Genomic DNA, 23,318 nt, shown 5'->3' on the forward strand with positions numbered 1-23,318 from the left:
CTGGTGGAGGAGCAGTGCAGGGGGACATGAAGTTTTCCCAGGCACAGCTAGAAACAAGGCTGACAGACATTATGGAAGCTGCTGATGACACTGGCCATGACCAACCATTGCACTGCAGGGCAGAGTCTGAATCCACTGGATTCTTGGACATGTTGGTAAGCATGGCAAGCTGAATGCTTGGCTGCTTTTGTGCTGACAACCATATCATTAGCATCAAGCAAAGTGATAACTACTGGATAGCCATGGTATCGTCACCATAAATGCAAAATGGGGGGAAGATTTCTTGTTTCCGAAAAGAAGGCAAAATTGTTGTATTACCAGGATAATCTCTGTACCCAGCATGCCACAACTTTTGCAGAGCAGACACCCATCACCTGCGTGTCTGACTAGGAGGCTCCTTTCATCACCTCTTTTCTAACATGTCTGCCAGCCCTACTGCTACAAGTGATGGGCTAACCTGAAAAATATCAGCAAATGGATCAACAAGGTAAAGTCCTACCTAGAGTGTGTCCTTTCTCCAGCACATGTCCTGTTCCTTGACTCCAGGTACTTCTGTGTCAGTAGATGGGATCAGTTGCTGGAATTGGCCCAGTTTTCTATAGTTGTACTGTCTTGTTCAGCCTCCACTGTATTGTAAAAGAGGGTGTTCATCGTGGCAGGTGGAGTTATCTTACCGAAGAGGACAAAATTGTTCTCCGCAAGTATAGAATTCATTATTTCGTTATGTGTGAAAGTGAATCAGGCATGGATCTGCGAGGATAATCACAGACCTCTGGCTGATGCCAATGAATAGATCTGCCATTGCTGACAGAGGCTATTTACTGCCGGCCCGATGATGCCACTGTTGCTGTGCTTTAAGTTCTATACAATACTGCTCCTGCTGTTTCCTCAACTGCTACTCCCTCTACACATCTATTGCCTTGTCTGTCAGATTCCATACTGTGTTGCTACCACTGCTACTATAACTACCCCTACACAGCATCTTCAGTCCATAAGGTTCATACTGTACTGACAAAACTACTACTGTCACTACTACTACCTCAACGCAGCAGCACATCTCCTGTTCATATTTCATTATGTACTGCTACAGTTGCTACTTCTGCGGCTACTACTACCCCTACACAGCTGCACATCTTCAGTCCACAAGGTTCATACTGTACTGCCAAAACTACTACTGTCACTACTACTACCTCAACGCAGCACATCTCCTGTTCATATTTCATTATGTACTGCTACAGTTGCTACTTCTGCGGCTACTACTACCCCTACACAGCTGCACATCTTCAGTCCACAAGGTTCATACTGTACTGCTGCTACCAAAGCTATTACTGTCGCTACTACTACCCCTATAAAGCCACACATCTACAGCCTTGTCCATCATCTTCCATAATGTATTGCTACTGCTCCAGAAGGGGCGAACATTTTCAGACCACTTGTTAAGAACAAGCCAATTCTTTTTCCATTACTATCATGTGTGTAAACACAGACAGGCATCAGTTCCCATTAATGCATCATTTTTGGAACACTTGTTTGGAACAAGACACTGCGTTTTCCAGGATATGCTCAATACACAGTTTGTTGTAGCTTTAGCAGGGTAGACAACTGCCTACCGAATGCGTGACCAGGAGGCTCCTCTCCACCCGCTGTTGAGTCACTGCTCTCCCACTGTATCTGCTACAAGTAGCAGACGCCACAGCGGCACCAGCAGTAGCTAGGTTTTTAAATGCCATGCCAACCTGATGCATATCAGTAAACGACATTCACCGCCTGAACAATCAGGTTCAGTCATACCTTGACTGTGTCTTTCTCCTGTATATACACTCGGTTCCCTGACCCCATGGACTGCTAGCGACGCAGATTGGAATAGTAAATGGAACTGGCCCAGTTTGCTCTCAGTGAACTGTCTTGTCCAGCCTCCAGTGTACTGGTAAAGAGGGTATTCAGCTCTGCAGGTGGCGTTGTCACACCCAAGTGGAAAGAATTGTCCTCCACAAGTGTATAAAACATTACCTTTGTCAAAATGAACCAGGCATGGATCGGTGATGATTTTCACACAATCTGACTGATGCAAATAAACAGATCTGCCATTGCTGACAGTGACTACTTATCACCAGCCCAATGATGCCATTGTCGCTGTCTGCCTGTCCATCATGTTCCATACTATAATGCTGCTGCTACTCCTTCCCCTGGTGTCACTACTGCTACTCCTACACAGTTGCAAATCAACTATTCTGTCTGTTAGGTCCCACAATTTAGAGAAAAAATAGAAAGAATAGAGGGCACTCAACTATCTGGCTCTTGCATGGAAACATACCACTTATACACTAACCTAAAGAATTATTAGGAACACCATACTAATACGGTGTTGGACCCCCTTTTGCCTTCAGAACTGCCTTAATCCTACGTGGCATTGATTCAACAAGGTGCTGATGGCATTCTTTAGAAATGTTGGCCCATATTGATAGGATAGCATCTTGCAGTTGATGGAGATTTGAGGGATGCACATCCAGGGCACGAAGCTCCCGTTCCACCACATCCCAAAGATGCTCTATTGGGTTGAGATCTGGTGACTGTGGGGGCAATTTTAGTACAGTGAACTCATTGTCATGTTCAAGAAACCAATTTGAAATGATTCGAGCTTTGTGACATGGTGTATTATCCTGCTGGAAGTAGCCATCAGAGGATGGGTACATGATGGTCATGAAGGGATGGACATGGTCAGAAACAATGCTCAGGTAGCCCGTGGCATTTAAACGATGGCCAATTGGCACTAAGGGGCCTAAAGTGTGCCCAGAAAACATCCCCCACACCATTACACCACCACCACCAGCCTGCACAGTGGTAACAAGGCATGATGGATACACGTTCTCATTCTGTTTACGCCAAATTCGGACTCTACCATTTGAATGTCTCAACAGAAATCGAGACTCATCAGACCAGGCAACATTTTTCCAGTCTTCAACAGTCCAATTTTGGTGAGCTTGTGCAATTTGTAGCCTCTTTTTCCTATTTGTAGTGGAGATGAGTGGTACACGGTGGGGTCTTCTGCTGTTGTAGCCCACCTTTCTTTCCCATTCTGACATTCAGTTTGGAGTTCAGGAGATTGTCTTGACCAGGACCACAACCCTACATGCATTGAAGCAACTGCCATGTGATTGGTTGACTAGATAATCGCATCAATGAGAAATAGAACAGGTGTTCCTAATAATTCTTTAGGTGAGTGTATAAAGATGAAAAAAAGTATTTATTGAATAATAGTTAGTATAAAAGGATATAAATACGGTACATAATGAATAAAAGGCACTCACATAAAAAAAATGTCTATATACTCCACATCACACTATACGTATTTCAATATGGTCTATATAATGCGACAAACTGAATGGTTTATGGCAGTATATAATAGATCACATTAAGGGTATAGCATGCAAAAATTTTTAATAAAATATAAAGCAGGGTGACGTAAATAAAAATGATATAACTGGTGCTCTCTCTGCACTTGAAGATGTGTTTTCTTGTAGCTGCAGAGAACATATATGGACATTTGATATTAGAACACAACCTCCTTATATTTCACCGAATAGATCCACTTGTTATATATCAATGTTCCTTGAAAAATGATAAATATTCATTTTATTTTCCAGCGTAAATAGTTTATATTATTTTTACGGAGCAGTGGATGTCCGTTTTATATATCAGCACAGTTAGTTGTTGGTATAGTAAATTGATTCTTTTTTGCAACCACAAAAAAAGTCTACTCTATTATGCTGACTTTCCTCACTGTGCTTATATCAATCTATCAGTTTGATATCGGTTGTAGATGTAAGCACAGTTTCTTACTAGTGTAGTCAGTTGGTGCGTCAGTAATACCGCTGGATTATATTTATTGCAGACAACACATTAGCTACAAAGATATCCGCTCAATTGTGTTGACTGTGCTTATATCCATATACAATTTGAAGTCGGTTTTGATTACAATACAGTTCTTTCATAGTACCGTCAGTTAATACTTCACTGTTGTCACTAGATTAAATTTGTTACTAACATCACATTGGTAAGTATTATTCAATGAATGGTTACATTACCAGTTCCTTTCCGTGATCAGGGAGCTCTGTGCGCGCAGAGTAAGTAAATCGCTGCTGCACCTTCAGTTACCTCGCTGTCCTCGGCGTCCCACATGTTATGGGGAGGCCGGTATTCACAGCTCCTAGATGCTGGTCAGTAGAGATTGCGAAGCGCTCCTATTGACTGTGAGGAAATATAGTTGTAATCAATCCAATACATCATCGATTCGATGATGCCATTCCTACAGGTACTGTCTCCTCTTAAGCCCAGACGGGTTTCGGAGCCTCATGCTCCTTCATCAGTGGTAGATAATGAGCTACTGTTATTAATAATTACTATTTCATTTTCTATAGGTCCCACAATTTACTGCTGTGCCAAATATCGCCACTACAATTAACCCTGCACAGCTGTACATCTACTACCTTGTCTGTTAGTCCATGCTGTGTTCCTACTGCTGACACTACTAACCCTATATAGCTGTACATCTCCTGCCTTGTCTGTGAATTTTTGAATGCTTGTTCAGAACAAATCATTGTTTCTTCCCATACTACTGTGTGTGTATAAACACGGACAGGCATATATACTACATATGTATAAAAATCAGCAACATCTGCGCCCAACATGGAGCAATTTTTGGAACGTTTTCCATTTCATAAAGCAGACTGTTTGTGAACACCACTAACCCCGAGTTTACATATAGCCAATTCTGTCATTGCATTCAAGAACTTCAAAATGGGAGAGAGAAAAAATGAAAAAAAGACAAGAGAGAAAAAGTATAAGCCACAGGAGACCTCATAGTGTCTTGGACCAATTTTCAGGCTAATTGAAGCACTTTCAATTAGGATCACATTTATTGTTAGAATTTGAACCGGAACAAAATTCAAGAAATTCCTTCATCTCTAGTATCGTGACTTGCAGAAGCTGCATCATTATGCTTGTTAGTGTCTATCTTTACATATCTAAGATCTAAGGCTTGCAGAAGGTGATGACAATGACCAGGAGAGTGTGTGCGCATTACAGCTGTTCTTATGTGACTAAGAACACCCTCTCAGACTTGCAGTGACAGAATGGTGTGCCTTTGCACCACTTGATGCGTGAAGTTTCAACTCGCTGGAATTCCTCCTTGCATATACTGTACCGAGCAGCATAAAGAGGTCAATGACAACATCATGCACCACACCACCGCAGCAGGGAGCACATGTTATTGTGATCTCAGGCAGCAGCAACTGATCAGGAATGTGTGTTGTCTACTCAGGCCTGCAGATTTGACACATCAACAATATCACCCTCCTGATATTTACATTGGAACAAATGCTCCCACTGATGCAATAAGGGATGGTGGAAGAAGAACAGTTTCTACGTGTTGCTTGCCGCCATTTAGCTATTCAGAATTCAGACAGACAAAGTTGCATGGAGGAGGAAGAGAGGGAGGCATAAGTTATGACTGGTGGAGGAGCGGTGCAGGGGATCATGAAGTTTTCCCAGGCACAGCTAGAAACAAGGCTGACAGCCATTATGGAAGACATGCTGCTGATGATGACACTGGCCATGACCAACCATTGCACTGCAGGGCAGAGTCTGAATCCACTGGATTCTTGGACATGTTGGTAAGCATGGCAAGCTTAATGCTTGGCTGCTTTTGTGCTGACAACCATATCGTTAGCATCAAGTAAAGTGATAACTACTGGATAGCCATGGTTTCAGATCATCACCATAAATGCAAAATGGGGGGAAGATTTCTTGTTTCCGAAAAGAAGGCAAAATTGTTGTATTACCAGGATAATCTCTGTACCCAGCATGCCACAACTTTTGCAGAGCAGACGCCCATCACCTGCGTGTCTGACTAGGAGGCTCCTTTCATCACCTCTTTCCTAACATGTCTGCCAGCCCTACTGCTACAAGTAGAAAAACCCACGGCAGCTAATATAGTTTGCTGAACCTTTAAGTGATGGGCTAACCTGAAAAATATCAGCAAATGGATCAACAAGGTAAAGTCCTAACTGGAGTGTGTCCTTTCTCCAGCACATGTCCTGTTCCTTAACTCCATGTACTTCTGTGTCAGTAGATGGGATCAGTTGCTGGAATTGGCCCAGCTTTCTATAGTTGTACTGTCTTGTTCAGCCTCCACTGTATTGTAAAAGAGGGTGTTCATCGTGGCAGGTGGAGTTATCTTACCGAAGAGGACAAAATTGTTCTCCGCAAGTATAGAATTCATTATTTTGTTATGTGTGAAAGTGAATCAGGCATGGATCTGCGAGGATAATCACAGACCTCTGGCTGATGCCAATGAATAGATCTGCCACTGCTGACAGAGGCTATTTACTGCCGGCCCGATGATGCCACTGTTGCTGTGCTTTAAGTTCTATACAATACTGCTCCTGCTGTTTCCTCAACTGCTACTCCCTCTACACATCTATTGCCTTGTCTGTCAGATTCCATACTGTGTTGCTACCACTGCTACTATAACTACCCCTACACAACTGCACATCTTCAGTCCATAAGGTTCATACTGTACTGCCAAAACTACTACTGTCACTACTACTACCTCAACGCAGCAGCACATCTCCTGTTCATATTTCATTATGTACTGCTACAGTTGCTACTTCTGCGGCTACTACTACCCCTAAACAGCTGCACATCTTCAGTCCACAAGGTTCATACTGTACTGCTGCTACCAAAGCTATTACTGTTGCTACTACTACCCCTATAAAGCCACACATCTACAGCCTTGTCCATCATCTTCCATAATGTATTGCTACTGCTCCAGAAGGGGCGAAAATTTTCAGACTACTTGTTAAGAACAAGCCAATTCTTTTTCCATTACTACCATGTGTGTAAACACAGACAGGCATCAGTTCCCATTAATGCATAATTTTTGGACCACTTGTTTGGAACAAGACACTGTGTTTTCCAATGTTACCACCATGTATGTATAAACAAGGGCAGGCATTGGCCATCATTAAGGGATAATTTTTGATTCGCTTGTTAGAACAAGTCATTGATTTTTTTTGATACTAGGATGTATGAGTAAACAGCAAACACAACTCCACAGCTTCCTGGTACAAGGATGACCACAAAATGATCCACAATGTACGTGGTTCTTTATTGATAATAGATAAAATAAAGCATTTCAGGGATAACAATTCCCCTTATGGTTTAAAAGAACATGCATAGTAATAGAAGCTGTAAGTGGCATTTAAATGGTGAAAAAGACCAGGAAATTCAGAGAGAAGTGGACCGCCCTGAGGACAGAATGACCATTGACAGACATTTCAAAAATTCAAATTTCAATAAAAAAATTAAAGATAAATCACATCAAAGAGAATGTCATGATCCCACTAGACACACAGCAGAACATTCCACTGAAAATATGCAGCGCTGACCATCCAAATGAAATAGAATAAGTTGCAGCGATCCGATCACCTGATGTGTAGCTAGAATACCAGAGGTGCTTCTTCTGTTGCAAACCATACAAAAAAAGCAGTAGAGGATATAGAGGAGGGCAACGCAAAAAGCTGATAACTAATACACAGCATCAAGAACAGTCATGGGGAATACTGAAGGAAAGTCAACATCTTCAGTTTTTCATCCCAATCCTCTCGGGAAGTGTCCTATCTAAGGGTCTTTCTTCCTGTCCATCAGCTAAAATAAATTAATTTGATCTTTATGTGGACCTTGATATTTTTCTAAGAAAACTTACCTTAAAACTACATTTTGTCATTACGGAAAATTCCTCCAAGAAAATTCAGACCCACATTCCACAGAACGCAACTTTCGCATTAGGAATCATACATTCTAATTTAAATCTACCATCCAACTTTTATCTATTAAACAACAAAGGCAGTTTAGTTAACACTTCCTTTGCTTCTGTATATGAGGACTTTAGGTTTTTTAATCAGAACCTTTATGTTCCTTAAGCCTTAAGCAGATGATGGAAAACAGAGACACTGTGATTAGAAGTGCAGTTAAGGAAGTTAGTATCGTTAGACAGGATCGCGGAGGTTACCTAAATTAAGCATACAGGATTCTCTCTGATGCTAAATTCTATGAAGCTTTGGACCAAGATCTAATAATAGTCCAAGGGGCCTACATTGAAGAGTTCAAGCACCTGCTAAAAGAGGCAGAAGGAAGACAGATCATCACAAAAAAAAGAGAAACAATATATTTCTACTAAAGAACAGTCATTGCAACGTTTTACCATCTGCCAAAGGTCCACAAGAGTGTTGTAAACTACCCCAGGGAGGTCCATTATCTCAGGCATGTCATCACTGACCTGCAATTTATCCCATTGCATTCTCAGTTTGAAATCTAATCTGACATATCGTCTCTTATATACTGTATCAACTGTACAGTATAAAATGGAAGAATACTCATTTATGGTTCACCCTTGATCGGTCTGCTCTGTATACCAACATACCTCACCACATACTGGGCCTTAAAGTAGAGATCCAACCATGTCCGAAGCCCAAAAGGAGTTTATATTGGAAAAATTATATACACTAATTCGGGGCACTGCAGTGGGCACTAGATTGGCCCCTAGCTTTGGTAATTTGTGTATATTGGCATATTTGAAGAACAATACATCTACTCTCAACACAAATGGGAATAAAATGATATACTGACATTACATAGAGGATTTAATATTTATTTTGGGTGGCAGTTAGGAGGAGCTGAAGGAGTTCCCTTTTTGAATACTAATGAGTTGAACCTCATGATCACTGGGACCCACAACAAGCAAAAACAGAATATTTAGACCTGGAATTATCACATAAGGACAACAGAATTATTATTCTTCACACGGGGAAGTTATCTGGATTTTACCAGTACCCATTACAAAAAAATTGAATGTCATAAAAACATAGAATGTGTCGGCAGATAAGAAGCATTTGGCCCATCTAGTCTGCCCAATATACTGAATACTATGGATAGCCCCTGGCCCTATCTTATATGAAGGATGGCCTTATGCCTATCCCATGCATGCTTAAACTCCTCCACTGTATTTAGAGCTACCACTTCTTCAGGGTGTCAATTCCGTTTAGTCAATTTAAAAAGATAGGAAGAAATTGCACATTAGACAGTGACTTTACAGTACAAAGTCAGATATTAATACACAGATTCAATCAGAAAGGTTATCCAACCAATCATGTTCAAAAAGCCCTTAACAGGGTAGAAAACTTGTCCCAGGGAAACTGCTTAAATGGAGATAAAAAGGATAACAATTTCAGTTATAACTTCTTGATTACATATAACCTTTCCAAAACTGCTGTCTACGGATGGACATCTGACCTGGTTATACTCCCATGTCAAATTCCAAGGAAAGTCGGATTTTGACTCATAGGGAGCCACTTCAACTAGGTGGCACTGCCGAGGCGGTTCTCTTCCTTGGGGCATACCTCTGCAGATTTAACCATTAACCCTTTGAAAGATTAAGCATGAATATAGGAAACGCATGTAGTATTAATGGACCCTTTAAATACAAATGTATAATCTGAAATAAAAATGTTAATCGCCCAGAGATATTGCTTGTTTACGGTATACAGCTGTATAACTGTGCTGCTCTTGTGCTGATAGATAGATATTTTTTTTATAGTTATAATTCTATTATTACCCAGACCCGGGGTTCGATTTTATATTCAAAAAGTGTAATAAAATGTTTGGGGGGAAAATTTGTAAAATTCATGAAGTCTATTTGTTTTCCAGAAGCAGAACCCAAATGAGTGGGCAACTTACTGGCCAGTACTTATCTGAGACATAAGATACTAATAATTCATCCTCATGTCTCCATTCATGTTCTGCGGGTAATAAAGAAGGAGGAGGATACATATAAAACACATATACGAGCATCACTTGGTCACGGACTTCATGTTGGCATTACTCAGGGGTTAATTAACAGACATCACAAGCGATTCCCACCACCAATATATCACTCAGTTCTAGAGTCTAGAGGAGAATGCAGTGCTTCTACCTCTTCTCTTCATTGTTTATCCGCTCACCGTCAGCATTGCAGTGGTGGGTAGGTGTAATTACAGATCCTCCACCCCATTCACTTGAACAGGAACACTCTGACTGTGGCTTGTTTTCTCAATTACCCCCCTTGTCGACTACTCTTTACACCTCCTGGTCATTCTGGTAGGCATGCTCGCAACAGTTTTCTGCTACCTTACTCAACAGGTATAACCTGGGCCCCAGCAGCCGAGTCCATCCATCCGCCTTGTGGCAGGCTGTGGTGAGGAACCTTGGGGTAGCTTACCAATCAGACTTATTAAAGAAGACTGGTAGCAGTTTCTGAGTTTGCAGGCTATGGTTCTAGATGGTGACAATAGTAGACAATAATATGAGCCAAATAAAAAAAAATCTATGTTTGTAACAATGAGGACGCTTTTTTTAACATCCAAACCTCACCTCAATATCTCCACAGCAAGTTACAGACAAATTGCACGACTAGAGACTCGCTGTACCCAACACATATTGCCATGCAGCCCTAATATTTCTGTGTCTGAATAAAATGGGTATAAAATTCTTCTTCACTCTTATAGCATTTCCCATATTCCAAAAAATAATATAGTTTTTTTCTGTTCTGATGATTTTCAGTACTTGATTTTCTTCCAAAACATTTTCCACACATAAACCGTCAAAAAGGCTATTCTCCTGTGTGACTTCTCTGATGCTTCTTAAGTTTGGCTTTAGTAGTAAAACATTTCTCAGTCATGAAACTTACTTTTCTCCTGTGTGAGTTCTCTCATGTCTAACAAGATATGATTTTTCTATAAAACCTTTTCCACATTTTAAACATAAAAATGGCTTCTCTCCTGTGTGAATTTTCACATGTTTAACAAGATGTGATTTTTCTTTAAAACGTTTTCCACATTCTGAACATGGATGTGGCTTCTCTCCTGTGTGACGTCTCTCATGTTGAGCAAGATGTGATTTATTTCTAAAACATTTCCCACATTCTCGGCATGAAAATGGCTTCTCTCCTGTGTGACTTCTCTCATGTGTAACAAGACTTGATTTATACGCAAAACATTTTCCACATTGAGAACATGAATAAATCTCTCCAGTATGAATTTTCTCATGTTTACCACAACTTGATTTATCTGTAAAACATTTCCCACATACTGAACATGCATATGGCTTCTCTCCTGTGTGACTTCTCTCATGTGGAACAAGACTTGATTTATCTACAAAACATTTCCCACATACTGAACATGAATATGGTTTCTCTCCTGTGTGACGTCTCTCATGTTTAACAAGACTTGATTTCTCTGTAAAACATCTCCCACATTCTTTACATGAATACGGCTTCTCTCCTGTGTGACGTCTCTCATGTATAATAAGATGTGATCTATTTGTAAAACATCTCCCACATTCGGAACACGAGCACAGCTTCTCTCCTGTGTGAAGCCTCTTATGCTTACCAAGACTTGATTTCTTTATAAAGCATTTCCCACATTCTGAACAGGAATATGGTTTCTCCACTGAGTTAATTCTTCTGTCTTCTTTCTGACCTGTACTTGCAGTAACAATCTGTGATGGGTCAGGAAAAGTTTCCTCATAATTAGGAGGCTTATAGGACAGATCTGAACTGCGAAGTCCTGGATGTACATTAAAGGTTTCTCCTGAATAGCGCTGTAAGATATCTTCATCCTCTGCTTTATAATTCAATGATAACATGAAGTTTCCCTCAGGTTTCTTACTGGGATTTTCTGTTAAGATAAAAATTTAAATTTGTGTTTTTTCCAAACTACGTAGTAGACAAATTCCTATTAGGCTGGCACTCGATCCAGGAACTAGAGGTATAAACCATTAATTTTGAATCCACTCTTAGCTTTGGATGAAAAAACTGCACTTTATTCTAAAGCTTTCTATAGCACTCTGGTCTACACCCGGTATCCATTGTTATTACAAAAACCTACCGATGTAGTAGAGTTAACACTCATGCTTTCTGAGCTTTCTGAGATGTGCTATCTAAACTAAGCAAACACCTTCAATTGCTTTTCAATGGCTTTTGTTTCAAGATAACACAATGATTTAAGAAATTTGAGTTAAGAGTGCTAACCCTGCTACATCTGTAGCTCAGAAATTTGAAAAATCCCACCAAGTCTGGCAACCAAGCCTGCCTTCTGCCAATACAAGTTAAAGGGGTTGTGCAGCCTGTTTCTATTGATGACCTCACATGGAGTGTTGCCTCCTCTTCAAACAGCTGATTGGTAGGGGTGCTGGGCACCGGACCTCCGACGATCAGATTTATAATGACCTATCTTGAGGATTTAAACAAGCTGCACAACCCCTTTAACTTAAAAACAATCTATTACCACTCATCACAAACAGCATTCAATATTAAATAGATCTTTTAGACATGATAAAGTTGGTGGATTCTCTAGAAAAATTCATGCCATATTACACACCTAAAGCTTAATTAATTATGATCACAGATCGCCATCAGCCGAATAGGCAAAACACTTCATGATATGAAGGACATCTCCAATCAAAAAGCAGCACAGCAGCTGATGATCAGATTCTCCTTCAGCCCTGATGGCACCAAAGACAGAATCTGAAGTGACTTTCTCCATTCACGATTCCATACCTTTGGTAACATCTCCTGGAATGTCCTCCTCCACTTCACTCTTACACAGGGGTTCACCCATCATCCACTCTTCTTCATCCTCCACTTTAATAATAGTCAGATGTTCCCGATGATTTGTCATCTGTAACAATTCAGTACAATACAGCAGACAGGTGGGAAATCTAACAGATCCACATAAAAGACCCCTACAATCTGGCATGCAAATTTTTGGAACAGCCCTGGTCAAAATTACTGTTAGTGTGAACAGTTAAACAAGTTGAAGATGAAATGAGGAAAGGAGTACCTTGCAAAAGTATGGGAACTCAGTTTTATCGCTCAGATAACTTTAACCAAAGTCTCAGATTTAAAATAGCCTGTTAAGGCTTGTTCACAATCATCATTAGCAAAGGCTTGGCGATACAAATTTCAAAGCTTTATAAAAACCGAATCTCCTCTAACCTTGTCCCAGAAAAACAGCAGCCACCGGTTCTTCTAAGTGGCTGCCTAACACGCTACAAATGAAAATGGTTGAGGTTCACAAAGCAGAAGGCTATGAGAAGATAGCAAAAGTGTTTTCAAGTTGCCGTTTAAGAAATAGCAGTTAACAAGAACAGTGGCGATCAAGAGAAGGTCTGGAAGACCAAGAAAAATTTCAGAGACAGCTGCTCGTAGGATTGCTAGAAAGAAAATCAGAACCTCCGCCTGACTACAAAAGACCTTCAGGAAGATTTAGCAGACTCTGGAATTGTGGTACATTGTTCTACTGTTCAGCGACACCTACACAAATATGGCCTTCATAAAAGAGTCAACGGAATAAAACCTGTCCTGCCTCCTCACCACAACATATCTAAACAAGCGTGATGCATTTTGAAAACAAGTCCTGTGGACCGATGAGAATAAAATAGAATACTTTGGCCACAATGAGCAAAGGTATGTTTGGAGAAAAACATGGCACAGAAATTCATAAAAGAACACTTCTCCAGTCATTAAGCATGGGGCGATCAATGGTGCTTTGGGGTTGTGTTGAAGCCAATTGCACAGGGAACATTTCACGGGTAGAGGAAAGAATTGATTCAATGAAATCCCAGCAAATTCTGGAAGCAAACATAACACCAACTGTAAAAAAAGCGGAAGTTGAAAAGAGGATGGCTTGTACAAATGGATTGTGATCCTAAACACACCTCAAAATCCACAACAGGCAACCTTAAAAGGTGCAAGATGAAGGTTTTACCATGGCCCTCACAGTCCCTTGATCTGAACATCAATGGAAATCTGTGGATAGACCTCAAAAGAGCAGCGAATGCAAGATGGCCCAGGAATCTCATAGAACTGGAAGACGTCTGCAAGGAAGAATGGATGAAAATCCCTCAAACAAGACCTGAAAGACTCTTTGCTCCTAGGTACTACCCTGCAGGGTGCCCACAGTTTTGTTTTGGACCCTTTTCCTTTTTTTGAAAATGTAAATTAAAATAAAAAATGTTTTTGCATAAAATACAAAGGGAATGTGTCATCTTTAAAGGGGTTGTCCGGGTTCAGAGCTGAACCTTGACATATCCCCAATTTTCACAGAGGAAGCCCCTCTGCCTTGAGCATCGGAGCAGTTCATGCTCCGATGCTCTCCTTTGCCCTCCACTGAATCACGCAGGGCAAAGGCATTTTCTGGAGTTCCGGTGATGAACTGGGCTCTCCTCAGGGCTGCCAGGCCTAGGCTTCCATCCGGCAGTGAGCCTGGTGACATCACCGGCACTGATAGGCGGGCTTTAGAGCTGCCCTAGCCAGTAAAACGGCTAGGGCAGCACTAAAGTCGGCTCATCAGAGCCAGTGATGTCACCGAACACACTGCTGGGCGGAAGCCTCCACCCGGCAGTGTGTTATGGTAAGTAAAAGAGCCCTTACCGTGTGCAGGGCAAGGGAGAGCATCGCAGCATGAAATGCTCCGATGCTACCATCAGTGGGGCTGCCTGGGTAAAAATATGGGTATGTCCAGGTTCAGCCTTTTGGAGTTCATCTTCAACTTGCTTTAACTGTTCATAGTAACAGTAATTTTGACTAGTGATGAGCGGGAGGTGCCATATTCGATTTCGTGATATTTCGCAAATATTTGATTGAATATTCGTCATTATTCTATTTATCGCGGATAATATGCGATTTAATTATTTACGTATTGGGATTTTAACTGTATAAGGCAACTTTCCTATTGGTTGGCTATGGCTAATATGTGTATTTTACGAATATTCGCTATATTGCTATAACTTCATTCGTTATTCGTAAAATACACAAATAGACTGTAATTAATATAGTGCTATAATCTTTTTTTTTATAGTCTAATTTTTTTGATCTCTTCTGAAGTTCAGATTTGAAAAAAAATATAGTATAGTGCTATAATATAAAAAAAGTTATAGCAATATAGTGAATATTCGTTATTTAGAATATTCGTCTTTTTTTTTTCAATGTGTACTGGTATTCCACTTGGGCATACTCCTCCCCGACAAGCGTCCCCGTCACCATGGGAACGCCTCTGGGTTAGAATATACCATCGGATCTGAGTTTTCACGATCTCAGGGAAAACTCAGATCCGATGGTATTTTCTAACCCACAGGCGTTCCCATGGTGACCGGTACGCTTGTCGGCGAGGAGTATGCGAACAACTGTACAGATTGGGGGAAAAAAGGCGAATATTCTAAATAAGGAATATGTTCCCTATAGTGCTATATATTAGTTTTTTAGAATATTCGTAATTTTTTTTCATTTTGAAAACATGATTCCGTCCTGCTTAAGTTGCTTGTGGGCCAATGACTCATTGACCCACAAGAAAGAAGCACGGAGGAATCATGTTTTCAGATGTAAAAAAATGACGAATATTCGATATAGCGAATATATAGCACTATTCGCGAAGTTGCGATATTCGCAATTAATATTCGCTATTCGAATATTCACGCTCAACACTAATTTTGACCAGGGGTGCCTAAACTTTTGCAAGCAGTATGACCCCTCTGTGACTGCAGGACCCCCCTATATAGATGTGTATAGGGCTCAGCTCCATCTACCTGAGGGTTCTCTGGGAGCTTCTCCTCTGGACAGTCCTGGGAATACAGAGGACGGGGACATCTCTCTGGTGGATTTCTCCTCCTGGATCCATCTGTGGAGACACAAGCACACAGTGACTGAACACATGGCCTCCTGGAGATCTGTCTGTAGATCAGACAAAGCAAATACTCCCAGTCTCTTCACCAGGATGTCATGGTGAAAGAGGGGAAAAAAAATAAAATCTGATGGCATTTCCTGGCTATTTTCTGTGAACCCATGACAGCTTCATGAGAAAGACTGTGCTAGATAGGAACAGGAACTTTTGAGATCACTAAACCCCCCCCCTCTGTAGGAAGATTTATTAGAAGGACAGTTTCTCCCTTCTCAGTATACACTCTGATCAGCCATAGCATGGTGGCAATGGCGTCTGTCAGGGGAGCATGGGGAATATTTTTCAGCAAGTAAACAGTCAGACAATGAAGTTGATGCTGAAAGCAGGAACATGGACAAAACTAAGAATCTGAGCAACTTAAGGACCAAAGGTGTGAGGACAGCAGGGTCATATCATCTCCAGAGCGGACGGTATTGTGGGATATTCAGGATACGCATTGGTTAACACCTACAGAAAAGTGGCCCATGTAAGGACAACCAGTTAACTCAAGGCTATGTGCCCCAGGCTCTCTGATGTGTGTGGTTTGAGGCCCATCTGGTCTAATCTCACAGAACAGTTTGTAGGGCAAACCACTGACAGCATTACTGCTGGTGATGATAGAAAGGTGTCCGAACATAGAAAAAATACAGCTTGTTGTGTATGAGGCTGTGTAAACTGCAGCAGGCTCAGAGTGTCCATGTGACCCCTGTCCACCACTGAAAAGTGACTACAATGAGCTATTGAGCATCAGAAAAGAAAAAAATAAGGAAAAATACAGCATGGTCTGATGAATTATTGTGAAAGGTTGGGTGTGTGCGTGTGCATCACTTAGTTGAGAAGATATGGCACCATTCGCACTATGGAAAGAAGGCGACCTGGTCTGATGACAGGATGTTGCAGCTTGTTTTGGATCCTGAGCAGGTCCATGCTGTGTTGGACTGGGATCGACCTGAAAATCTGAAAGCGCTTATGCAGTTTTTGGGATTCACCAACTACTACCGTAAATTTATTTTGAATTACTCGACTGTGGTCAAACCTTTGACGGACATGACTAAGAAAGGTTCGGATGTCTCAGTCTGGTCTGATGCGGCATTACAAGCCTTTTCTGAGGTGAAGGAATGTTTTGCTTCTGCTCCTATACTGGCGCAACCTGATGCGTCACAGCCATTCGTTGTGGAAGTTGACACATCCGGGGTAGGAGCAGTTTTGTTGCAGGGTCCTTCCCCTAGTAAATGGTCGTGTTGAACTTGAATAGCGAATATCAACACTTCGAGAATTCGCTAAGATCTAGAATATATTGCTATATCTTCATAATAGTGAATATTTTAGATTTTTTTTATCACTAGATAAACCTATAATCTTTTTTCACTTATTGTATATAGCTACTCTTAATACTTATTATGCTATCTTACATCCATACCTATTTTTTTCTTTATAGTTATTATTTTACCTATCATTAATAAAATTTTATTATAAATATTTTACTACCTATTATTGATAATTTCCTTTTATAGATGCTATATTATTTTACTTTTAAAATAAATTATTAGCTATAACTCACAAGAAACAACATATAACAAACAATCACACAAAGGCTGTATGCCAAAAGCCGGGTATGTGCAAGACAACAACCTATCCATGAGACCGGTAATGGCAGCATACCTGACAATGGCAGCCTTGTGCACTATGAGAAATACAAAACCAGCTTTACATCGTTGTTATAAAACTAAAAAAACTTACAATCAAACAATTTCATCAAAAGTTAATCAAGAAGCACATTTCACATGTTAATATTCCACGATGTAGCAGCTCTAACACTTAAATGTTTTCTGTCACGCAAATAGAAAACAAAAATCTCACTTAAAGCAAGTTTGATGCATTCCTTTTCATCAATCAAGTCTCTCCTGAACAACAAAATATTACGAACTTTCCATAATGCATTTTTCAAGCAGTTCACCATAGTCCATAATAAATACCTGCTTCTTATCCGTTTGCGGCACAGTACAAAGTCCATACATTACTAGTTCGTGATTTAAGAAGCCCATATCACAAGTATGCTTCAGCAACACACCCATCCTAATCCATAAGTTCTGTGCATACTTACAATTCCACATTACGTGGAGAGAGGTTTTATCCATAACACAGTCCCTTCTTGGACACTTTGCCGTTGACACCAGTCCTCTCCTATGCTGAAAGTCTCTCGTCAGTAGACAATCCTGCATTACCATCCAGACTAAGTCTTTTAAACAGTTTGAGAGGTAAGCGCAATTACACAGCTTCCAACATTCCAAAGACTTGGCTTTGAGACTGGACAGACTTGTTCCTCATTATTCAGATGTTGTATTATTTTTTTTAGCATTATCCAGTCTTTTTCACAATTCTCTAGGGAATACTGTCGAATGATCTTCTCAATTAAAATATATTGCCTTGGAGGGACAAGCAACACTGGTATTGAAAATTGTATCCATTGGCGTTTCTGGAACAAATGTCCTGCTGCATACTTTAGGGGAAAAGACCAGGTATTCTCAGTTCTTGTCATGGTCTTACCTTCTTGCTGTTCTCCTTCGTTTGACATGTGCTGGCGGCCATCTTGGTTTCTGGGTTTCTTGTAGCCTCCCACCCTGCGGCTTCTCCTTCCCACTGGGAGGAGCTGGATGCCTAGCTCATATATATAGGAGGTCTGTGGCTTCAGTTCCTTGCTTGGTCCTCCTGTGTTCACATGCTTCTAAGACTGCTGCTGCTTCTGGTTCCTGATCCTGGCCTCGTCTGACTACCCCGCTGGTTCCTGATCCTGGCTTCGTCTGACTACCCTGCTGGTTCCTGATCCAGGCTTTGTCTGACTACCCTTCTGGTTCCTGACCTCTGGCTACGCAAGACCCTGCTTCGGTTTAGCCATCCGTTTGGACTTTTGCTCACAGCTTGATTTTCAATAAAGCCTTCTTATTTCCACTTATCTCTTGTTGTACGTCTGGTTCATGGTTCCATGACAGTTCTTTAATCATCCTGAAGCACAGGGAAAAGAAATGCAGGTACAGAAGTTTCTTAATATTAGGTATCCCTGTGCCTCCGAACTGTTTTTCTTTATACATTGTCTCCGTGTAGACTTTCTCCATTTTCGAGCTCCAAATAAACTGAAAGATTACTCTCTGAAGATATTTTAGACACTGATCACTTGGAGGGAAAACTACATTCAAGTACAGTAGAATTGGAATTATTAGGGCTTTAATGATCACATTTTTCCCTTCTATTGTTATTTTGTGCAGCTTCCATAACTCCACTTTCTTTTTGAATTTTGCTTTGACTTCCTCCCAACTCTTTTGACCGTTGTTATTGTCACAAATTCTCACCCTGATAGAACGTTCAAAAACAAAATAATGAATTTTTATTAGAACCACATATCTAAAAATCTAGTGGCCAAAACACCCTTTTCAGTAAAAAACAGGCCAACAGGATACCCGGCATGTATAGAGGGACTCAGATACACACCATCTACATGTCCGATAGCCTGACGAGGAATAAATAGCGCCCTGTGTGTATGCAGCCTCACTCTTCTTCCTGATTTTAATACAGTGGGTGTGTGTCACACAAGGGTGAACAAAAAGACAGCCAAACTAACAGTAGATATTGGGAATTGTTAGCAATCCCCCTAATTTGTTGTACCTCCCAGTGTTACTAATTGAACCACCTGGGGTTAAGGGAGCTAATACACTAACACCTAGAAGCTATAGTGCCACAAGTACAAAGCCCAGCTACTCCCAATCCTAACTGACAGACTAAGATAGTAAGGTAATTGACGCTCGCTCAACGCGTTTCTGCGTGGTAACAGCCACGCTTCATCAGGAGCGATAGGTACACAGTAACCAAGTGAATGTTGTCAAAAGTTACATTGGTAGCCGCACTGTAGCATGCAGAGACCAGCGCTGTGATGGCCGTGCTCGGCCAAAAGAACGCCAGACTGAAATCTTAGCCCCTCCCTTCAGGGGGTGTGTGTTGACGCTGCTGGCCAATCGGGAGTAAGGATGCATCAAAGTGACATACCCCCGGACGGCACGAAGCGGGAGCTATCGCTATTGACATCCGGAGGGGTAGCGCATGCACGCTCATCGGTAAGGGAGAATCAAGAATGCGGCATCATATGTGTTGGGTGGACATAGTACAGGGGAGGTGCGCCAGAAAAGGGAATATAAATAGTCGCAAACAAAGGAAATTAATACATAAAGGAAAACTGCAGGGCATGAACTGCAGTATACATAAATCTGGGTGGTACATATACTAACGGGGCAATTCTGAGGCACTAGATGATTACACAGACTAATGAACGGCTTGTGCCAATAGGAAGACACTATTGAAGCAGGGGAAGTGCACATGATGACTTATAAGTACAGTATACCCCTATTCTGTAGCACTGAATATACGGTGGATCAGGACCAGACTATGGATACGATGAAGCAAGCAAATGAGATTACCTCAATTAGTCCTTTAGGGCTGACTGTCCGTAATTTAAAGATCCATCGAGTTTCATTGCAGAGTAACATCGTGTCGATGTCACCACCGCGAATAGGTCTCTTAATGTGTTCAATCCCCTGGACCCGGAGTACACTAGCATTGCCTCCATGATGATCACATATATGGCGTGCTACTGATGTCTCTCGATTGTTTCTATTATCCAATAGGTTCTCACCTATATTCCTCCATAGTTCTCGCTTCGTCTTGACAACATATTGTAGTCCATATTGACATGTAAGCAGATAAATGACCCCTACAGATAGGCAATTGATGAAGGATCTTATGTGGCAATTCTCACAAGTAACTGAACTGGTGAAGAGAGTACCCTTCAGTATATTGCCACATGCCACACAGGAACCGCATGGAAACGTACCTGTTAAGGTACTTTTAAGACACATCGATGATGAAGAGCTTTGGTAAAAGAGGTGGACCAATCGGTCACGTAGGTTTGAGCTACGACGATAGGTAACAAGGGGGCGTTCAGATATCAAATTTCCTATATCTGGATGAGATTGCAAAATTGACCAGTGCTCCCGTACCCGTTTGTGTGCCTTATCATAGGTGCCTATAATCCATGAGACATGACTATCTTATTTAGTAGTTTTGGGGCTTAGGAGTTGTGCGCGATTAGCGCACATCGATTGATGGTATGCCTGCCTAAGAATCCCCTGTGGGTAACCCCGGTTAGTAAAACGGGATCTCAGTTCACAAGCAGCTACCCTGAAGTCGCTAAGTTCAGAAAAGTTTCTTCTTGCTCTCAAATATTGTCCCATAGGGATTCCTTTTCTGAGGGCAAGAGGGTGACCACTGTCCCAACGCAATAGACTGTTTGTCGCTGTCTTTTTTCTAAACAGGTTTGTGAGGATCTTGCCCTCTCTCCCCGCGTAAATAGTTAGATGTAGAAACATGATCTCATGTCCATTGATATCAGACGTGAAGAACAGGCCTAAGTGGTTGATATTAAGTTCTGCCGCAAATTGGGCAAACAGCTCCCTTGCACCTTTCCACAGCAGAAATACATCGATTTATCTATCCAGATTAATATCGATGATGTATAGTGGTCCATTATGTCATTAAAGACAACCTCCCTTTCCCACCAGCCCAGGTAGAGATTTAAGTTGGTAGGGGCACATGGACTATCCATCACAACTACCCTGAGCTGGTGGAAAATCTGCCAGTCAAACAGAAAAACATTGTGTGCCAGAATAAATTCTATCAGATCCATCATAAAAGCGTTCTGCCGGTTACAGTGTTCACCCCTTTGTTGGAGGAAGGCCTGGATGGCTTGGCATCCAGTGTGGTGGGGTATTGAACTATACAAGGCCTCGACGTCCAGACTTGCCAGCCATGTATCGTCATCACACGGGATGCCATCCAATCTTTGCAGGACATCCATCGTGTCCCTGGCATAGGACGGCAAGGCCAGTACAAATGGTCTTAGCACCACATCAATGTAGGTGCTGATATTGGCAGTAAGGCTGCCTATGCCAGAAACAATGGGTCTCCCCTTGATGGTTGTGCCTACCTTATGAAGCTTAGGTAAGTTATAAAAGATGGCAAGAGCTGGAAACTTGGGTAACAAAAAGTCCAGCTCAGTCTTGCTAATAAGGTTATCATGATATGCCTGACTTAGAAGTAGGCACAATTGGTGCCTAACAGTGGAGTGGGGTCAGTGGGGAGGTGTCTATATGTGGCATTGTCATCCAGTATCCTCAGACACCTGTCCCAGTACTGGTTGTCATCCATGATGACAATGTTGCCCCCCTTGTCTGAGGGTCTAATGACGACAGTCCTGTCGTCTTCCAACTCCCTCAATACAGTTCTTTCGAACAGTCTATTGCGTTGGGACAGTGGTCGCCCTCTTGCCCTCAGAAAAGGAATCCCTATGGGACAATATTTGAGGGCAATAAGGAACTGTTCTTATCTGAGCGACTTCAGGGTAGCTGCTTGTGAACTGAGATCCCGTTTTACTAACCGGGGTTACCTACAGGCAAATCGCGCACAACTTCTAAGCCCCAAAACTACTATACAAGATAGTGCTGTCTCACGGATTATAGGCACCTATAATAAGGCGCACAAACAGGTACAGGAGATATTACAGGCGCACTGGTCAATTTTGCAATCTCATCCAGATATAGGAAATTTGATATCTGAACGCCCACTTGTTACCTATCGTCGAACCTACGCGACCAATTGGTCCACAGCCTGTACCAAGGCCCTTCACCATCGATGTGGCTTAAAAGTACCTTAACAGGTACGTTTCCATGCGGTTCCTGTGTGGCGTGCGGCAATATACTGAAGGGTACACTCTTCACCAGTTCAGTTTCGGGTGAGAATTACCGCATAAGATCCTTAATCAATTGCCTATCTGTGGGGGTTATTTATCTGCTTACATATCAATGTGGACAACAATATCTTGTCAAGACGAAGCGAGAACTACGGAGGAGAATAGGTGAGAACCTATTGGATAATAGAAAAAATTCGAGAGACATCAGTAGCACGCCATATATGTGATCATCATGGAGGCAATGCTAGTGTACTCAGGGTCCAGGGGATTGAACACATTAAGAGACCTATTCACGGTGGTGACATCGATGGATTTTTAAATTATGGACAGTCAGCCCTAAAAGGACTAAATGAGGCAATCTAATTTGCGTGCTTCATCGTATCCATAGTCTGGTCCTGATCCACCGTATATTCAGTGCTACAGAATAGGGGTATACTGTACTTATAAGTCATCATGTGCACTTATCCTGCTTCAATAGTTTCTTCTTATTGGCACAAGCCGTTCATTAGTCTGTGTAATCATCTAGTAACACAGTAACATAGTACATAAGGCCGAAAAAATTACATTTGTCCATCCAGTTCGGCCTGTTATCCTACAAGTTGATCCAGAGGAAGGCAAAAAAAATAAACCATGTGGAGGTAGAAGCCAATTTTCCCCACTTTAGGTGAAAAATTCCTTCCCGACTCCAATCAGGCAATCAGACTAACTCCCTGGAT

At 41.6% G+C, this 23,318-nt stretch overlaps 1 protein-coding gene across 1 annotated transcript; it reads right to left on the reverse strand.

Annotated features, from left to right (window-relative positions):
• Window positions 1-7,147: 7,147 nt before the first annotated feature.
• On the reverse strand, window positions 7,148-15,712 carry LOC122925034 (gastrula zinc finger protein XlCGF17.1-like). The gene is made up of 3 exons (XM_044276570.1): window positions 15,679-15,712; window positions 12,653-12,773; window positions 7,148-11,771 (listed from the first exon to the last, which is right to left on the reverse strand). Exons 2-3 carry the CDS (start codon window positions 12,771-12,773, stop codon window positions 10,780-10,782), a joined length of 1,113 nt encoding a protein of 370 aa, XP_044132505.1. The 5' UTR covers window positions 15,679-15,712; the 3' UTR covers window positions 7,148-10,779.
• Between the last annotated feature and the right edge of the window lie 7,606 nt (window positions 15,713-23,318).

Source organism: Bufo gargarizans, chromosome 1, assembly GCF_014858855.1.
Source record: "Bufo gargarizans isolate SCDJY-AF-19 chromosome 1, ASM1485885v1, whole genome shotgun sequence".
Lineage (NCBI taxonomy): Eukaryota > Metazoa > Chordata > Amphibia > Anura > Bufonidae > Bufo > Bufo gargarizans.